The sequence below is a fragment of the Furipterus horrens genome, unplaced genomic scaffold (assembly GCF_987537825.1).
Source record: "Furipterus horrens unplaced genomic scaffold, mFurHor1.1.pri manual_scaffold_6, whole genome shotgun sequence".
In the NCBI taxonomy this organism is placed as follows: domain Eukaryota; kingdom Metazoa; phylum Chordata; class Mammalia; order Chiroptera; family Furipteridae; genus Furipterus; species Furipterus horrens.
The window spans coordinates 27658888-27677164 of NW_028327176.1; the positions used below are offsets into that span (position 1 = coordinate 27658888).

General features: G+C 40.2%; 1 protein-coding gene across 3 annotated transcripts in view; it reads left to right on the forward strand.

Moving 5' to 3' along the window:
• The first annotated feature begins 7036 nt into the window (after window positions 1–7036).
• Window positions 7037–18277, forward strand: part of DYNC2LI1 (dynein cytoplasmic 2 light intermediate chain 1) — a 40483-nt gene continuing 29242 nt past the window's right edge. For all 3 annotated transcript variants that reach the window (XM_090281221.1, XM_090281223.1, XM_090281224.1), the window contains exons 1-5: window positions 7037–7158; window positions 11081–11198; window positions 12956–12990; window positions 15054–15123; window positions 17495–17583. In XM_090281221.1, coding sequence (XP_090137347.1) covers window positions 7151–7158; window positions 11081–11198; window positions 12956–12990; window positions 15054–15123; window positions 17495–17583 — 320 coding nt within the window. In that variant the 5' untranslated portion in view covers window positions 7037–7150. The remainder of the gene's footprint in view (window positions 7159–11080; window positions 11199–12955; window positions 12991–15053; window positions 15124–17494; window positions 17584–18277) is intronic.

The window sequence follows — 18277 nt, forward strand, 5'->3', positions numbered from 1 at the left end:
TCCATTCTTTTGACATGGCCAAGCCACCTGAGGCGTCTCTCGCTAAGAACTGCATGCAAACTGCTCATATTGGCTCGCTTCAGCACCTCGGTGTTGGGGACCTTATCCTGCCAGGCGACATGCAGGACGCGTCGCAGGCACCTCATGTGGAAGCTGTTGAGTTTCCTTTCGTGCCTTGCGTAGGTGGTCCACGTCTCGCTGCCATAGAGGAGAGTGCTGAGTACGCAGGCTTGGTAGATGCGCAGTCTGGTTTTCTCAGTGAGGCTGGAATTGTTCCACGCTCGCCGGTTCAGTCTGGCCATAACTGTGGCTGCCCTGGCGATTCTCCGGTTGACCTCCAAGTCGACTGACAGAGAGCTCGAGATGGTGGACCCAAGGTAAGTGAAGTCGTTGACAACCTCCAGGGTGTATCCGTCGATGGTGATGCATGGGGGAGTCCCCGTGCCTTGAGCCATAACATTCGTCTTCGTCAGGCTGATGGCTAGTCCGAACTCCTTGCATGCATGGGAAAGGCAAGTGACTAGCTGCTGGAGTCCCTCTTCGGAGTGTGATGTCAAAGCTGCGTCGTCGGCGAAGAGCATCTCACGGATGAGCACCTCTTTGACTTTGGTCTTGGCTCGTAGACGGGCCAGGTTGTAGAGCTTGCCATCGGATCTGGTGTGAATGAAGACACCCTCGCTGCAGTCCTTAAAGGCGTATTGGAGGAGCATGGAGAAGAAGATTCCGAACAGCGTAGGCGCGAGGACGCAGCCCTGCTTTACTCCGCTGCTGACTGGGAAGGCCTCAGAGGTTGCGCCGTTGTAGGACACCGTGCTGTGCATGTTGTCGTGAAAGGACATGACCACAGCAAGCAGATGTGGTGGACAGCCAATCTTCCGTAGCAAGCTGAAGAGTCCGCTTCGACTGACCAGATCAAACGCCTTCGTGAGGTCAATAAAGGCGAGGTAGAGTGGTTTATGCTGCTCGTGACACTTCTCCTGCAGCTGGCGTAGGGAGAAGATCATGTCCACTGTTGAGCGGCCAGCTCTGAAGCCACACTGGGACTCTGGGTAGACGCGGGAAGCAAGGGTCTGCAGGCGGGCAAGAGCGACCCGGGCGAATACTTTGCCGACGACGCTGAGGAGAGAGATGCCCCGGTAGTTGTTGCAGTCGCTGCGGTCTCCTTTGTTCTTGTACATGGTGATAATGTTGGCGTCTCTCATATCCTGGGGGATGTAACCCTCCTTCCAGCAGCGACAGAGTAGATGGTGGAGCGGCTGTAGCAGGACTGGTTTCCCGCTCTTTAGGATTTCTGGAGGGATTCCGTCGCTTCCTGGTGCTTTCCCGCAAGCGAGGCGGTCGATGGCTTTGCCGAGCTCTGCCGCAGTAGGTGGGGTGTCTAGCTCCTCCATGACTGGTAGGCCTGGGATGGCGTTAAGAGCAGTGTCTGTTACGGTGTTCTTCGTTGCGTACAGCTCGAGGTAGTGCTCGGTCCACCGCCGCATTTGCTGTTCCTGGTCAGTGATGACCTCACCTGTCTTGGACTTAAGGGGGGCGATCTTGGAGGGGATTGGGCCTGTTGCCTTCTTGATACCCTCATACATTCCTCGTGCGTTGCCTATATCGGCGGCTTCCTGAATGCTTCTGCACAGGTTTAGCCAATAGGTGTTGGCACAGTGGCGGGCGGTCTTCTGGACTTTGTTCCTGGCAGCCCGTAGAGCTTGAAGTGTACTGGGAGTGGGCGTGACCTTGTAAGCCAGTAGGGCCTTCCTCTTAGCCTCGATCACGGGTTCCATTTCTTCCCAGTGAGCCTCGTACCAGTCAGCGTTCTTCCGCTCTTTCTTCCCGTAAGCAATAATGGCGGAGTTGTATATGGCGTCGCGGAGACGTGGCCAATTGGATTCGATAATGTCATCTGCCGCCACTCCCTCGCCGAGTGCATCTTCCATCTTGTTGATGAATTGCTGGGTCTTAACTGGGTTGCTGGCACAACTGGTGTTGATGCGTGGGCGACCCTTCATCTTGGAGTGGTGCAACCTCTTCGGCATTATGCGCACCTTGCTTACCACGAGGGCATGGTCCGTGTCGCAGTCTGCACTGTGGTAGCTGCGGGTGAGGAGGGTGCTGCCAATATCCGTTCTTCTGGTGATGACGAGGTCAAGCTGGTGCCAATGACGGGAGCGGGGGTGCCTCCATGACACCTGGTGGATCTCTTTGCACTTGAAGAATGTGTTTGTCATGCACAGGCCGTGGTGACACAAAAGCTCAAGCAGTCGCTGACCATTCTCATTGATCTTTCCTCTCCCAAAGTTTCCAAGGCAGGTGGGCCAGGCCATGTGGTCGGCTCCTACTCTTGCGTTGAAGTCTCCAAGGAGTTAGAGAGCGTTACTTCTGGGAATTAATCAGAGAAGGAAAACTCTGACCCCAAAAAACCTCCGCTGCCTTGCGGCATACCTCTCCAGGGGAAAGGCTAAGGGAGTAAACCCCGACAGAAAATCCGGAGCCGGAGTCCCTAAGGCGGTTTGACATTGTAGTCAACACCGGCAACTCCTGCGGCGCACCTGAAGCCAAGCTGTATTGACTTTGTCTTTCCCTTGGACCCTTCAGCTGCGAAGAGAGGGGGGGTCTGCTGCATGGGCAACAGCAGACCCTCCATATCACCCTGCCCAGGCTCTGTAGCTTCAGTTTCACTTGAGAGGACACTCCAGCGTCATCGCAAGATGTCGACTCAACACGGGAGGAGACAGATACCGGTTATAAGCTCATCCGATTGGCGAAGGAAACGAGCACCAGGGGTCTCCTCTGACGGTGGGAGAGGTCATCGCACCTCACTGGACAGCTACCGTCTTGCCATGGCTCGCCTGCCCCACTGGGTGCATGGGGATCAGAGAGGCGCCTCTCGAAAAGTGGGCCACAAAACACCCGCACCAGTTAATTCCAAGCAAACAACAAGAAAGAAGCCTCCGGCTCTTCGCCTCGCTAGCTGGAACATCAGGACCATGTGCCCCGGACTTACTGCAGACCTTCCGTGGATCAAGGGTGCCAGGAAAACCGCTGTCATCGATAGGGAACTGGCACGACTAAACATCGACATTGCGGCTCTACAGGAGACCCGGTTGGCCGACAACGGAACTATCAGAGAAACCAACTACACCTTCTACTGGCAAGGGAAGTCTCCGGACCAACCAAGACAGCATGGTGTTGGGTTCGCTGTGAAGAACACGCTTGTTAACTCCATAGAGCCACCCACAGGAGGCACAGAGAGATTACTTACCCTCCGATTGTCAACAACTTTCGGCCCAGTCAGCATTCTTAGCGCGTATGCCCCAACCCTCTGCGCCACCACCGAAGAGATAGAACAGTTCTACCATGCACTGGACGAAGCGTTATTGCACATAATACTGTGCAATACAACATGAACTTGGAAAATTTTAAGAAGAATTAGTCACCATCTGAAGAATCCTTTTAATATATAGATTATCTGACATAATATTCTATTTATTCTCAAAGTAAATACAAAGGCAGCAGAAAATTAGTCTCTGGATAATGATGAAAGGCATAAAAGAAAATGATTGCTTTTCTTAAGTATGAAAAAATGATATCATTAAAGAGATCATTTTTATGGCATGAACAATAACTCTATTTTAAAATCATCTGAAATGACTATCAATGCAGGGTTAGTGAGAGACCGAAACTATTTTAGAGAAAATGAATGAGTCACACTAATGCATCTTCCTTATTGTAGCATTGAAAATAGATTGTTCAAGTTCATTCTTGATTGAAACTATGTTATCTCACAAACATCTTTGAAGCTGAAACTACTAAATATTAGTTCGCATTCAACATTTCTGATACATTGCACATGAACTAATTAATCATTAGCAAAAAAGTTCGCATACTTGGTTCTAACTATAAGTAAAGATATTTATGTTTTGAGATACATTGTAAAAATTACAGTATGAATAATTTGTTTTTACAAAACAGAATAATAAATAATTCAAGACAATGCCAGAATGGGCACCTGGCTGAGAATTGGAAGAGAAGGAAAAAATAGGAGCATCATTTCAATTCTAGATTATTTTTTCTTAATAATTCCTCTAATTTCTTTGTTGTCCTCTTTTTCTAGTCTTACTTTTATTATCATTTCTCATCATCTCTCTTGCTGTCTAGTAACTATTGTATATTAGACAGCATTCTTTTTTGTTGTTGAAAATTCCAAAATTCAACTAAAACTAACAGAAAAACAAGAAAATAAATTCACCACAAGGTTAGTAGGATGTCTCAAAGAGAGAGAGCAGGACAACCAGGTCATAAGAAAGATGAAAACACAGATGAGCCTCAGGGACAACTAGAACCACAAGACATGTGCCAGTATTTTCTCTTCATATCACTCTGTGTCTGCTTCATGTTTTCACTACAAAATAACTTCTTCATTTAGCAGAAAATATGCCAATATCCTCCAGTGGGGGAATGATTTGATTTTTCCATTTTTAGTTTGATAAATCCTAGAGAAGGCCCCTGATTAACCCAATTATGTTAGATGTTTACTCTGAACCACCTCCAACACTCAATATTAGAAGACTTAAGTATATTATTTTTAAAAGTCTATGTAGTACAATATTATGCAGCCATAAAAGTTATGTTTTCCATGGGTTTTTTAAATTGACATGGGGAAAAAATATATGCTCAAATCAGAATGCTAACTTTACAGTAAAATCCCAACTCTGTAAGAAGAAAAGATTAGAATGAAATACACCAAAATATCTAATAATTTTTACTTCTGGGATTTGCTTATTTACCCACTTCATTTCTTCTGTATACTATTTTTTCTATAATAAGCTTATATAATTTTGAAAACAAGAAGGAAAATGTAAAATATCTGACTGTCACTTTCCGGGTTTATTGTTAATAGCCTCCATATGGACTTCCAGGCTCCAAAATATCTTTACACAGCTGCAAAAAATTATCTCATTGAAATTCAGTCCTAGTAATGGTACACCTCTATTTAAAATCTTACTTGATTTCTCATAATCAGCACAGTAAAATCCAGACTGCAAGATCCTTCACTGTAGCCCAATCTACTTGTCCAGTTTGCTCTCCCAACTTAGCCCCAGCAGAAACTTTATAGGTTTCCACCCCAAACTATTCACAGCTCCCCAAATATACCCTCCACACTTCTTTGTCATTCTGCACTGTTACGCATTCCATCCAGCAAGGAGCATAAAATCATCTACTCCTCCATCACCACTGTTGAAATCCTTGAGTCTTCTTGGGGTTATCTAGTAGGGGAGTTCAAATTTTGTATATTCTTATCTTAAGAACAATTTTCATCTACAAAGAAAGATCACTTTGTCCAAGTATAAAACCTCAGGATGCATAAGAGCAGAAAAGGGAACTCGGCTGCTCAATCAGATCAACTGAATCAACTGAGTCAATGCTGAAGAGTAGGGCCCAGCCAGATAATATTCGCTTTCCTTCTTACCAGTTATTCAAACAATTTTACCTTTAAAATTCTAGTACTCTGACTAGTGCATAACAAGCACTTGGAAAATGTTAGCTGCGATTATTATCCATAGCAACAGGGCTTCCTAACATTCAAAGGGATTCCAAAATTCCACATCAGTGTGTGAGCTTATAGACTGGCTAGCCCCAGGATACATTAATAGATGCTGATTCAATGATAGATATACCCACCTCCTTTGCAATCACCCTTTTTCCATTGAGCTCCACTTACATTACATTCCTTCTGGTGCAACTGGAGCTTTCTCTCTCCAGTATGTACCTAAGTGTTAGGAGTATTTTGTCCTGGAAGATTTTATCTGAAGTGAATGCCTTTTTTTTTTTTTTTCACCCTCTCTCCCAATCACCTGCTTCACTTCCAGGAATGTGATTCTTTCGTTTCTTTGTTCAAAGTTGCTGATCAGCAGCTTACCACGTGATAATAACAAGCTTTATGCATTTATAATGTATCAGGCACCAATGTTATGTTTTACATATATATGTAATTATATACACACACACATGTATATAGAATTTTAAACTCATCATTTCCCCCTGCCTTACACTAAGGCTCAGAGAAATTGAGTAATTTACCCCTTGTGGCAATGTGGGAACTTAGCCAGTGTGGCTGAGTCAGGATTTATAGCTACATGTATCTCACTTTAAAGTCCATGTTCCTGAACATTGCATCATAGAAACCAAACCAGGTGGCAGAAGGGTGGAGGAGGAGTATCTCCTTCAAATATCTAGGACATCCTGAGCTGGAAAGCCTGGATCTACTCAGCATTCAAGACAGATCAAATATTGTCACTGCCATGAATGTTTCATCAACTTTATTGGGCATAATTAGTCACTTGCTCTTATGTAATTTTTGGTACCTCTCTGCAATAGTTTACATCACTGGCTTCCTTTGGGTTATTATAGTTAGTATTGTTTGTCTTTCTCAAGGGTAAGGATCTTGTCTTACTCACCTGTTCATTCTTATTCGGTGTAGCACAGAGGCTTGCACATAGTGATACCTCAATATTTGTTATTGATTTGGGGATAAAGTGAGTGAAGGATTGTGAAGGTGTATTTATTTATTAACTTAATAAATGATGTGCTGTTGCATAAAACCCGAAACAAGTAAACAAGCAGAAAGTTGGAAAATACTAAAATCATAATATTCTTTGCCATTAGTAAATCACTAGAAAACAGCTTAGAAGATTGCTTCACCCTCCATTTCCAAATTATTGCTATCGGGGAGAGAAAAGTAACTGGAGAGAGAGGAAGGGGGTGGGGAGGGAGAGAGAGAGAGAGAGAGAGAGAGAGAGAGAGAAAGAGAGAGAGAGATGGAGAAAACGAGCAAGACAGGAGAATCCTGAGTATATGTTCGGAACAGAGTAGAATATTTTCTTAATAAAAGAACGCTTGCAGTAGAGCGATTTTAAGTCAAAGGGGTTGTTATCGTGTCACCTCATTCTCACATTCTGAGGGATGAGTCTGAGTTTGGGACTTAAGAACGCTGAGAACTACATTTCCCATGAATCCTTTCTTCCGCATGCCACCCAGGCCATGACGTTGCTCTCATGGCAACCGAAGAGCCTGCGTTGCTTGGCTGAGGTCAGAGCTTGCGGTGTAATTCTAAACCGGGCCCTACGCGGATCTCGGACCCTGAGGCTACAGAGCCACGATGCCCAGGTATTCTCCGCAACCTTGCTTGCAAGGCTTACCCTCCCCTCAATAGCCTCCCCTCTTTCCCACCCTACCATTGAAAGGGGGGGGGGGGGAGGCCGCTGAGGGTATATTTTGGGAGAAGAACCCCCTCGGGACCAGTTAGTGGAAGACAATGATAGGACTTCCCTGCTGGCAGTCCCTGTCTGAGTCGTCAGAGACCCGTATAGGAACTACCTTTCTTGCACGTGTGGGTTCTGACGAAAGTAGGTAGAAAAGTTCCCAAAGTAAAAGTAAGAGATTTTGAAACATCCTTCAACTCCAACCATTCACTTATTCAGTAGAAGTTTCTTACAGGCCAGGGAATGCCGTAGGAGCAGGGGTTCAGGCGGTGAACCAGACCACAAAGCCACTTCTTTGGGGACCTCCGCTCCTGGTGCGGGAGTTCACAACAATACACAAAGGGAATCTTGCGAAAGCAATGAAAAGTGTAAGATCATGTTTAAAAGAGGGGAATGGAGGAGGAGGGGATATTGACCTTTAAAATACATTTTAGCAATTCAAGCCTGTGATGCCAGTTTTAATAACCTGCTCCCGAAGCCATACCTAAACCTTCTGTGAACAACTTATCAGGACAGAGGAGAGAGAGCGTTCCTGGGATCCATCACAGAGCAAGAGAAATCGCGTTTTCTCGCCTTGTGAATTGGAGGTGTGATCTCCACGAAGCCTATGAATCTTAGTGCGAAAGAATTGTTAGCCTCCCATCAATGTCAAATTGGTTACAATTATAAAGTTGTGGCTATAGTTACAAACTTCCATCTTTGGCATAACTGGTTGCCGCACTTCCTTCACCCCTCTATTTAAGAAGTTGGAAAGCAGATAACCGTGGTATGTAAATGAAGAGCACAATGGCCTGGACTGAGTTCCTGGGGGCTTCCCAAAATAAATGTGTGAATTTTAGTGCACATATTTGGAGACACTAGTTTTAGTTTTCTATAGCCCCTTTCTTCATTCTTGGTTCTTGAATAATTAATATAAGTGCTCAATAATTTTAGGTAATTATATATAGGCCAAGCCTTAAACTAAATGATACATTTTAATAATCATGACAATCTTAAAAGGTTGGTATTCATTTTTATTAGTATTTTAGAGATGAAGAAACAGAGGTGAACCTGAGGCCTAGTGCAGAAGCTTGCATATATTAGGTACCCAATAAATATTAGTTGAATTAATAAAGGAATGAAGGATCCAGAGAAGTTAGATAATTTGGCAAAGTTGGTATACATAGAAAGTTGCAGATTCAGGCTTACAACATATCAGATCATGCTCATCATTTTTCAATTCAATACTCCATTTTTCACATAGGCTTTAATTTAAAAATGATATAATCTTTTTTAAAGTATATTTTATTGATTATGTTGTTACAGTAGTCGCAGTTTTTTTCCTTCGCTCCCCTCTGCCTAGTACCCCCCTTCCCTTAAGCAATCCCACCCCCCTTAGTTCATGTTCATTGGTTGTGCATATAAGTTCTTTGGCTTCACCCTTTCCTGTATTATTCTTAACTTCCCCCTGTCTATTTTGTACCAACCGATTATGCTTCTTAATCCCTGCACCATATCGCCATTTCTCCCCCTCACCCCTCCCAGCTGATTACCCTCCAAATGATCCCCACACCTATGATTCTGTTTCTATTCTGGTTTGCTTGTTGGATTTTGTTTTTATTTTTTAGATACAGTTGTTGATAGTTGTGAGTTTGTTGTCATTTTATGTTCATAATTTTGATCTTTTTCTTAAGTAAGTCCCTTTGACATTTCATATAATAATGGCTTGGTGATGATGAACTCCTTTAGCTTTACCTTGTCTGGGAAGCACTTCATCTGCCCTTCCATTCTAAATGATAGCTTTGCTGGATAGAGTAATCTTGGTTATAAGTCCTTGCTTTTCATCGCCTTGAATACTTCTTGCCAGTCCCTTCTTGCCTGCAAAGTTTCTTTTGAAAAATCAGCTGATAGTCTTATAGGCACCCCTTTGTAGGTAACTCTGCTTTTCTCTTGTTGCTTTTAAGATTCTCTCTTTATCTTGATCATTTGGCATTTTAATTATGATGTGTCTTGGTGTGGTCCTTTTTGGGTGTAGCTTGTTTGGGACTCTGTGCTTCCTGGACTTGAATGTCTGTTTCCTTTGCCAAATCTGTGGAGTTTTTCTTCATTATTTTTTCACACAAGCTTTCAGTTTCTTGCTCTTCCTCTTCTTCTGGTTCTCCTGCGGTTTGGATGTTGGCATGTTTAAAGTTATCCCAGAGGTTCCTAAGCCTTTCCTCATTTTTTCAATTCTTGTTTCCTCATTTGGTACTAGTTGACTGTTTTTTTCTTCCTTATGTTCCAAATCATTGATTTGAACCCTGGTTTCCTTCTCTTCACCATTGGTTTTGTGTGGATTTTCCTTTGTTTCATTTAGCATAGCCTTCATTCTTCCCTATGCATTTGCCATACTTAAACCTATCTGTCAAGTCTGTGAGCATCTTTGAACTCTACATCTGTTAGGTTGTCTATCTCCTCATTTGTTAGGTTGGCTATTTCCTCATCAGTTAGTTCTCCCTCTGGAACCTTGATCCGTTCCCTCTTTTAGGCCATACTTCTCTGTCTCCTCATCTTGACAAGTTCCTGTGTTTGTTTGCCTCTGAGTCTTAGGTAGAGCTGTCTCACCTATTATGTTGTGAGGGGCGGAGCCTTAGGAATTTGTCAGTACACGGCAACCTGTTTCACCATGTTGTGGTGCTGTCTGTGGGGGAGAGGTCTGAGAGGGAACAATGCCGCTTGCTCAGCACTCGCCCCTTTTCCAAGCACTTCTCCCACTTCCATATGGGACTGGCGCCTCTCTAACTGTTGCCCTGGCTGTCGTTCCCAGAGTGGGTGAGTCTTTGGACGTTCTAGGACTGGGGGGGGGGGGGGCCCTTTAAACAAGTGGACTGTGCTGAGAGACTGGCAGTTTCTTCCTTTGCTCCAATTTCTACTGGTTTGCACAGTCAAAAACAATGAGGCTCTATTTTCCCTGGTGCTAGGGCCATGAGCTGCACCGTCTGGTCTGGTGTTGGGAACGCTCCCCAGGTGTCCCTCCAGACTTTTAAAAATGTGTGACTGAGCTTTCTGCCAGCTTTCTGCTGCCACCGCTGCTGCCACCACCACACAGGGTCCTCTCTGCCCCAGCTCCACCCCTCCTGCCTGCCTGGATGAGTGTTTCTTCTTCATATCTTTGTTTGTTGGACTTTCATGCAATTTGATTTTCTGGAACTTCTAGTTGTCTCTAGTTTTGAGGTAGTTGTATTCCTTCTTAGTTATGGAGGGAGATACAGCGTGTCTGTCTGTGCTTCCATGTTGGCCGGAAGTCCAAAATGATATAATCTTATTTGTGTAAAATTATATATGTGTGTAGAGATAGGAATGAAAGAATGATTTTCAAAATGTGATTTTGGGTGACTTTTTTTCCTCTTTATATTTTCTGTATTAAAAATAGGGGAATCTTGAGCCAAAATTATAATTAAAAAAAAAAAGAAATATTTGAGTGAGAAGAGATTATTTGGTACACTGGTTTTACACATTCCTCCATTTTCCTAGATGTTGTTTTTCAAGTTGTACATTTCCCAAAGTTGTACATTCATATGTGTCTCAGAATCTAACACATACAATGTTCAAACTTGCCTGGAAGCCTCAGAGTAAGAAACCCTTAAATCCTGGTGATAAAGGCTCTGCATATCATTTTCACCTTTCTTTGATGAACCAGCACAAAGAAAATGACTAATCTTCAGAAGTTTTACCAGTTTATTGTCCCCTAGAAAATAATGTTGATTTGTTTAAAAAACTTGACTGAAATAAAATTTCCTGAGCTTGAAATAAATATTGAAAAGGATTCTTCTCGTTTCTCTGAATTTATTTTTCTGCCTCTTATTTAGTGAAATGCTCTGGGAAATTGCAAAAGCTGAAGTGGAAAAACAGGGAAGTAATGAAAATGAAGATGATGCTGTGGAAATTGGAGAAAAATCTGTTTTCTTCATTGGCAGTAAAAATGGGGTAATACATTTTTTCCAATAATTTTCCAAATATTGTGATTATTTAACAACCAGTGGTAAAATTTATATTTAATACCCTGATAAAAATGTGGATACTTCAACTGTGACCATATAAGGAATCTCCGGCCTGCTGGTTACATTTGAGCTGGTTGTCTCTCCTTTGAGGGTGTCCTGCTCATGACTGAGTGCGTACTTACATCACCCTGGACACTTGTCATGCGGTGTGTCATGACATGGGCCACAGCAGCTCAGAGGAAGGGGCACTTGTTTCCAAGTAGACTGCCCAGAGTAGTCATCTTTTCCCCATTTGCACAAAGATGCCATAAATGCTAATCTGATGGTCACATTTATAGGTCACTTGTACAACCGAAACAAGCAGAGAGATAATAAGCTTATGAACCATATAGGGTATGATATGTATAGGGTATGATACGTTTCACTTAACTAGGGTCACAGAAACTGAAGGAAACTTGGAGCTATTCTAGTCTTCTACAATAGAGGTTCTTCTTGGGGTCAGCAAACTCACTAGAAATGTATGCGAAATTGTGTGTGATTGTGCATCAGTGCATTTTTCTAGAAAATTAGATTCTCTCAGCATACAGACGCCTCCCAAAAAGGTTAAGGGCCTCTGCAAACAGCGGTTGTATAGTTTAGGTCTGAATATCTCTTTCACAACCACAGCCTGTTTCACACTACATGTTAATTCCTAGTTAGTAGAAAACGTCCTTTGTTTTATTGTCAGCTCCCACCCTTTGGTTCTTATTCTTACTTGAAAAACTATAAGAATAAAGCTAATTCTTCTTCTACTTATTTAATCTTCAAATATTGTAAAATTGCCCTTCAAATAATTAATGGCAACCACCTTATCTCCCTGAATATCTGTTTCAGCTTTATCTTCATTTCTTTCAGCCATGTCTTCTGTGTTATATCAGTCATGGGTTCTCTGTCATGATCTTAATAACTCTCAACTAAAATTATTCTTGTATAATTCTCAGGATGGAACAGAATTTTTGAGGTTTTAACTAAAATAGATTAGAGCAGGTCTGCCAGCTTCTCTTTATCCCGATGCTGAGCTTTTGTTATTGTATAGAAAAATTCAGTAGTTACACATAATCCTGTTCACTAAGGCTGAGCTTGAGATCTTTCGTTTATGCTGTTGTTTGTGTTCTTAACTTTATTAGATTAGGCCCCTTTTTACAGTCTGTTTGTATTTTTAATTACTTTTATTAAAATAATTTATGTATGTGGTCCTAAAAAATAACTAGAATAAGTACATCCTCTAGAAATAAAACAAAAAAATACTCCAAGCCAGTATCTGGATTGCTTACTTTGAACATATTTGCAACATGTCCTTTATTTGTATGTTATCTTTTGTCTTTATTTCTGCTTCAACAATTGGAACTCAAATATTTTAGAAGACACTAATCATCAGCTTAACCAGTAATTAGCACTGATGAGTAGAGAGAAAATTTAAGACAGCTGCCAAGTTGACCACTAAAGTGAGGTATGATTTGCTGGTATTTGTCATTTGAGGGACTTTATAATTATAATAATAGCAGTGTAGTTACACTGTGACGAGAAGTTGACAGTTAACTTTTTCCACTTATCAAACTTAGGAACAATTCTGAAAGTTTCTAATTTCCAGGTAATTTATCATTCAGGTAATTAAAAAGCTATTTTGGGCCACAACTATGAACAGTAGTAAAATTTTACATATGGATGACATTAATACAATATTGCTTTTTTAAAAATTTCCAGGGAAAGACTACTATTATTCTACGGTGTTTTGACAGGTAAGTGTTATGTTAAACTTTAGCCTACATTTTTTGCTTATTCTGGGTGCATAGGGCAAGTTAGAGCCAAAAGACATATGGAAGGAGAACAATTTTGAAGCCCAAACAAAATAATTTAATTCTTATTGAATCCTTTTATGGCCTTTAAGAACTTCTTTAAAAATAAAACCAACAACAACCAAAAAAAAAAAAATTATACAGTATTAATACTGGATTTCTCTATTGGTGGAGAAATTAATGTAACTACACAGCTTTTGCTAGTACTTAGTTTTCTTTTTCGCTATGCTTCTGTGATATTTAAATTATTTTTATTCTTTCTAGTCCATGATTATTTGAATGTTAGTCATAATCTTTAAGTTACTCATGGATACAATTTTGAAGCACAGTGTTGGTCCTCAACCTGTACATTTTACCATTTGTCTTATATGCTTCTTAACCTTCTATACTATGAAAGCATGGCATCAGATTAAGATTTAGGATTGTAATTAGTAGGTGTTTCAGGAGGTTGAAAAAGAAAGCCTCTAACCAATTTTGGAAGATACAGTATTTCTCTGTTCCCTTTATTCCAATGCATTTCTTATAACTTTTCCAGAGACATCAAGAGATGGAATTTGGTCCCATTAAAGAAACATCATTCATTTGAAAAGTATTATTAAAAAATACAAATAATAGAATCCTGGTTTTGTGTAATTCCTTTTATCAGCAAAATGGTTTTTTACAAGAAACCTCCACAGTGACACCTGCGTTGTCCTTCCACCTCAAGAACCACGGCTCTTTGCAGCCCAGGAGTGTTTCCCGGACAGACGCATCATCTGGCACAATACTTAGGATGCAATACTAAATTCAGCTGAAAATTATGAATTTTGTTTCCTTGATAGTCTACTTAGAAAAAGGACAATTCTTCAAATTGTAGGTTAAATTTCAGAGTTTATAAATTTTCTCTTAAAAGCAGAATTTTGTTTCATAGAGGATATTTTTATTTTTCAGGAAATAAAACCAAACATCATTCTATATATGTATATATAAAGGTAGATGCAGGGTTAATAGACAAAATATTCAATAAATATAAATATATAAATTGCATATTAAGCATAAATATATCAATTGCATATTAAAAATGATTTTTTGTTCTCCAAATTAAAAATAGAGAAATACAGATGTTATTCAGCCTTAAAAAGGAGCAAAATTCTATCACATGCTAAAGAATGAATGAGGACAAGTGCTACATGAAGTATGTTAGTCACAAAAAACAAATACTGTATGATCCCACCTACTAAAGGTATCTAGAGGAGTCAGATTTACAGAAAGTGTATGGTGCTTACCAGGGGCTAAAGAGAGGAGAAAATGGGGAGTTGTTTAATGGGTTTGGAGTTTCAGTTTTATAAGATGAAAAATTTCAGAAGTTTGGTTGCACAACACTGTGAATATACTTAACATTACTGAACTGTGCACTTAAAAATGGTTAAGATTATCCACTTATGTGTTTCTTTATGACAACAAAAAATTAAATAAATAAATGAATATCTACATACAATATCATAAAACTGCTTACCAAGTAATGTAAGCTGTCAGCAGATCACTTTAATATTTTTCAAGTCATTTGTTCATTTTTAGGACTTACTAATGTCATGTGTTTGTCTCTCTCACTAGATAAATGATGCTCATGTTTGAGCTGTGATTTAAGATAAGAGAACTGTATTTAAGGCTCCCCTGATGTCTTCATGAAATTGGTAGTTATTCAATGCCCTGTTCCCCATGTCAAAGCTGAGCTAAGCCTGATGTCAGTGCTTCACACATGGCCTGGATACAGACGGAAGGCCTGCGCCCTGATACAGCCATCAGCCCTGCAGCCCCACCGTGTTCTCCCCTGTCCCCAGGGGTCTCTCGGGGCTATAGTATCAAGCCCATGCTGTTATTCACCTCTGTGGCTGCCTCTAAAACCCACTAAGATGGTTTTTTGAAGGCTTATTGATTTTCGTATGCTTTTTAAGTCATTTTTACCTCAGTGTTATTATACAAGGTGACTTCCCCACTAATAGATTAGTACTATCTGTTTTGTACAGGGATGAGTCACCAAAACCAACCTTAACTTTGGAATATACATATGGAAGAAGAGCAAAAGGGCATAACACAGTGAGTGTCTTTTTAAGTGATACTGCTATACCTGTAAATGGAGAAAGATGCTGACTTTGTTTTACATTTTCCATCTTACCTATAATCAATAAATATATCCAGCCATACACTTCATAGCTTTGTACTTTTAAACTTCAAATGCAACTCAACATATATGAAGCTAACCTGAACTGAAAATATTTTAGCCTTCTCATTTGTTATGTCTTAAAATGCTAGAATAAGATTACTTTGTAATTTTATTGTATGGTGTGGGGGCATATTTTAATAATTGTATTAATGTGACTTCATTTTTTCAAATGAGAATAATATGTGTTATCTTCTGTCTCCCCCCAAAAAATCTTCTAAAAATATGTTTGACCTGTGGAATATTTATGAAAATATACTGCTCAAAATGCAAATAACTAACAAATATATCCTGAAATTGATAAAAAATATTTCAGAATACAGGTTCTAATTTATTATAATCTTACTTTCACTTGTTTTAGTCCCTTTTCAGAGGAAAGTTAAAAATTACTCAGGATAGAGGGAGAGTTTATAGTATATGTTAGGAGGATTTTTTAAAAACCTAAATTGAATTCTCTTTTGGAGTCCTCAAATGAAGAGGCCTTTTTTTTTTTTTTTTTTTTTTTTTTTTAATGTTTATTGATGAGAGAGAGAGAGAGAGACATTGATGTCAGAAACATTGATCAGTGTTGCCTTCCATATGAACCCTGACCTGGGATCAAATCTGCAATCTAGGTATGTGCCCTGACTGGGAATCAAACCCCCAACATCTTTGTATATGGGACGACACTCCAACCAACCGAGCCATACCGGCCAGGGCAGGCGATTTCTTAAATAATTTAGTTAGCTTTATGGAAGAATAATCTAGAATAGATGGTCCCACTTCTCCTATAACACAGGCAAATTTTTATAGATTGAGCTAGTCCAAATATTTGATTATTAGACAACGTGTAAAGAGTTAAAATTGCCTGATGCTTCTTCCTGGATTCAGCAATGAAAGTTGGCCATTAAAACCGTGAAATTAAAAAGAAAAAAAAGAGCATAATAGAGATGCAGGAAAGCTTCTTTTTTGTTACTTATATGAATTTTGGCATGAGTGATAAACTTAGAAACGGAAACTCTGACACAACTGTCATAAGCTTAACTTTTGAGAAGAGCTCTAAAAAGTTCCTTTCATCAAATTATAAATCATTTGAGGTTTTCGATGAAAGATCATTTCCCTTACAGACATTAATGATCAATAGCAAAACAATTTTAGTGATTGTGAGATGATGATTTGTCAGCGATATATATATATATATATATATATATATTCATCTAAAACTTGCTTTAATGACCATCTGTCTTTTCCAAGTTCATAGTTAACAGGTACATAAAAACTCGAGATTCTTTTCGCCTATTTTTTTTCTCTAAACTTTGTTCTGTCAAGTTGAGCTTGTTCATATTCATTCTAGAAGATTCATGTCTTTCTCAAATGTAATGTTTTTCTAAGAGTGCCAAAGGGAAACACTTCGTCAGCCCTTCACACGGTCTTGGTGTCCTGAAGGCGCCCCAGCATCAGGGCAGAAGCAGAGATGCCATTAGCTAGCAGTCTACTGTTGTCATGGCCTTGACCAAGCTACTTGGCTGCCTAACCCTTTCAATCCCCTCATATTTAAGAGTCCTATAAAAACAGAAGCAGGTGTCTAGTCTCTTCTTGTTCCACCACCTGCCACTTGCATTGCCAGTGGAAGTCTGCCTGTCAGATTCCCTGGGGCGCCAGGCACAGACCCTTTGCTTATACTTTGTTCCAGTCATCCTGATCTGCAGCGGGGACTGCCATCTGTCTGTCCCATTTCCTCATGCCTTACATGTATGTCTCATGTCTTCTGTGAGAGTCTGCCTCCCTAAATCAGGTTGTTTTCCTATTCAGCTGTTTTATTTCTATATAGAATTATAACTGTCTTCAAAAAGAATACAAAAAGTTTTCAACTAGTCATTTTTATATCACATTTGAGAAGTGTCTGTCTGCTACATGTGATATTTACAGAATTGGGGCACTGTTTATGTGTCTATTAGGGTATTACTACAATTAGGGCATTTTGTATACAAATATAGTCTTTTAAAATTTTATTATTCTGTTACAGTTGTTCCAATTTCCATATATATTCTTAATGTTTCATCTTTGTTCTTTGGAATAGATGTTTTGGTGCATTTTGAGGGATAGAGAAAGAAGAGTTTTGACTGCCAAGAAAGGGTTGATGAAGCACTATGCTATTTTATATCTGTAATTATTACTGGCTAGTGCTAATGAAGTTTAATAAGTATTTAAAATTCAAAGAATATCAAAACTTTTAATATGAAAAAGAATGTTCCTTTGCTTTTTCAGCCAAAAGATATTGCCCACTTTTGGGAACTAGGTGGAGGAACCTCTTTATTGGACTTAATCAGCATTCCAATCACAAGTGACACCTTAAGGTAAGTGAACCAGCTCCAGAACAGCTGTCAGGAGTACCCAGTAGTGTCCATGAGATGACTGTGTAGGGGCCCTTATGAATCAGGATTTGGGGGGACAGTTTTATGTTGCGCAAGGCTTGCGCTCATTTCCTTTCTATGTGCTTAAACTGTAATGCTTTCAAAGAGGTTTAAAAAGGACTGAGGCTGAAGTGAGATAGCTGGCATTTCAACAAGTAACATATTTTGCAAGCCTGCAAACAAACAAAAATATGTCAACACTTGCGCAATGAAGTCAGTTGGCAAAAATAAATCTGAAAAGTTGAATTCTTTCCAATACTTCTCCTAGTGTGAGCTAACTCAGCCCTGAGTTTTTTCTTTAGCTGGATATTATAAGTCTGCCTCTGAGTTTAATGCTAATTAATACTATTGAAGCTTCAGCAAGGGGGAAGACCAGTTAGAGGAGGAAGAAAATCTCTATTTGCTGACCTTAAAGAAATGGAACTTTGGGGAAAACCTCAAACTCTGTAATGATGTTTTCCTGACAGTGTCTCCCACATGTTAGCCAAATCAGGTGTGGAAAATTGTGACATTTCTCACAATGTTCCTGCAAACCCATCTTAGTGAAGGAAAACAAAAATTTTTAATTTAAAATATCTTGCTTTTGTCAGGGTTTTATACAAACCATTGCTGCTGCGTGGACCAAATAAAAAGGGCC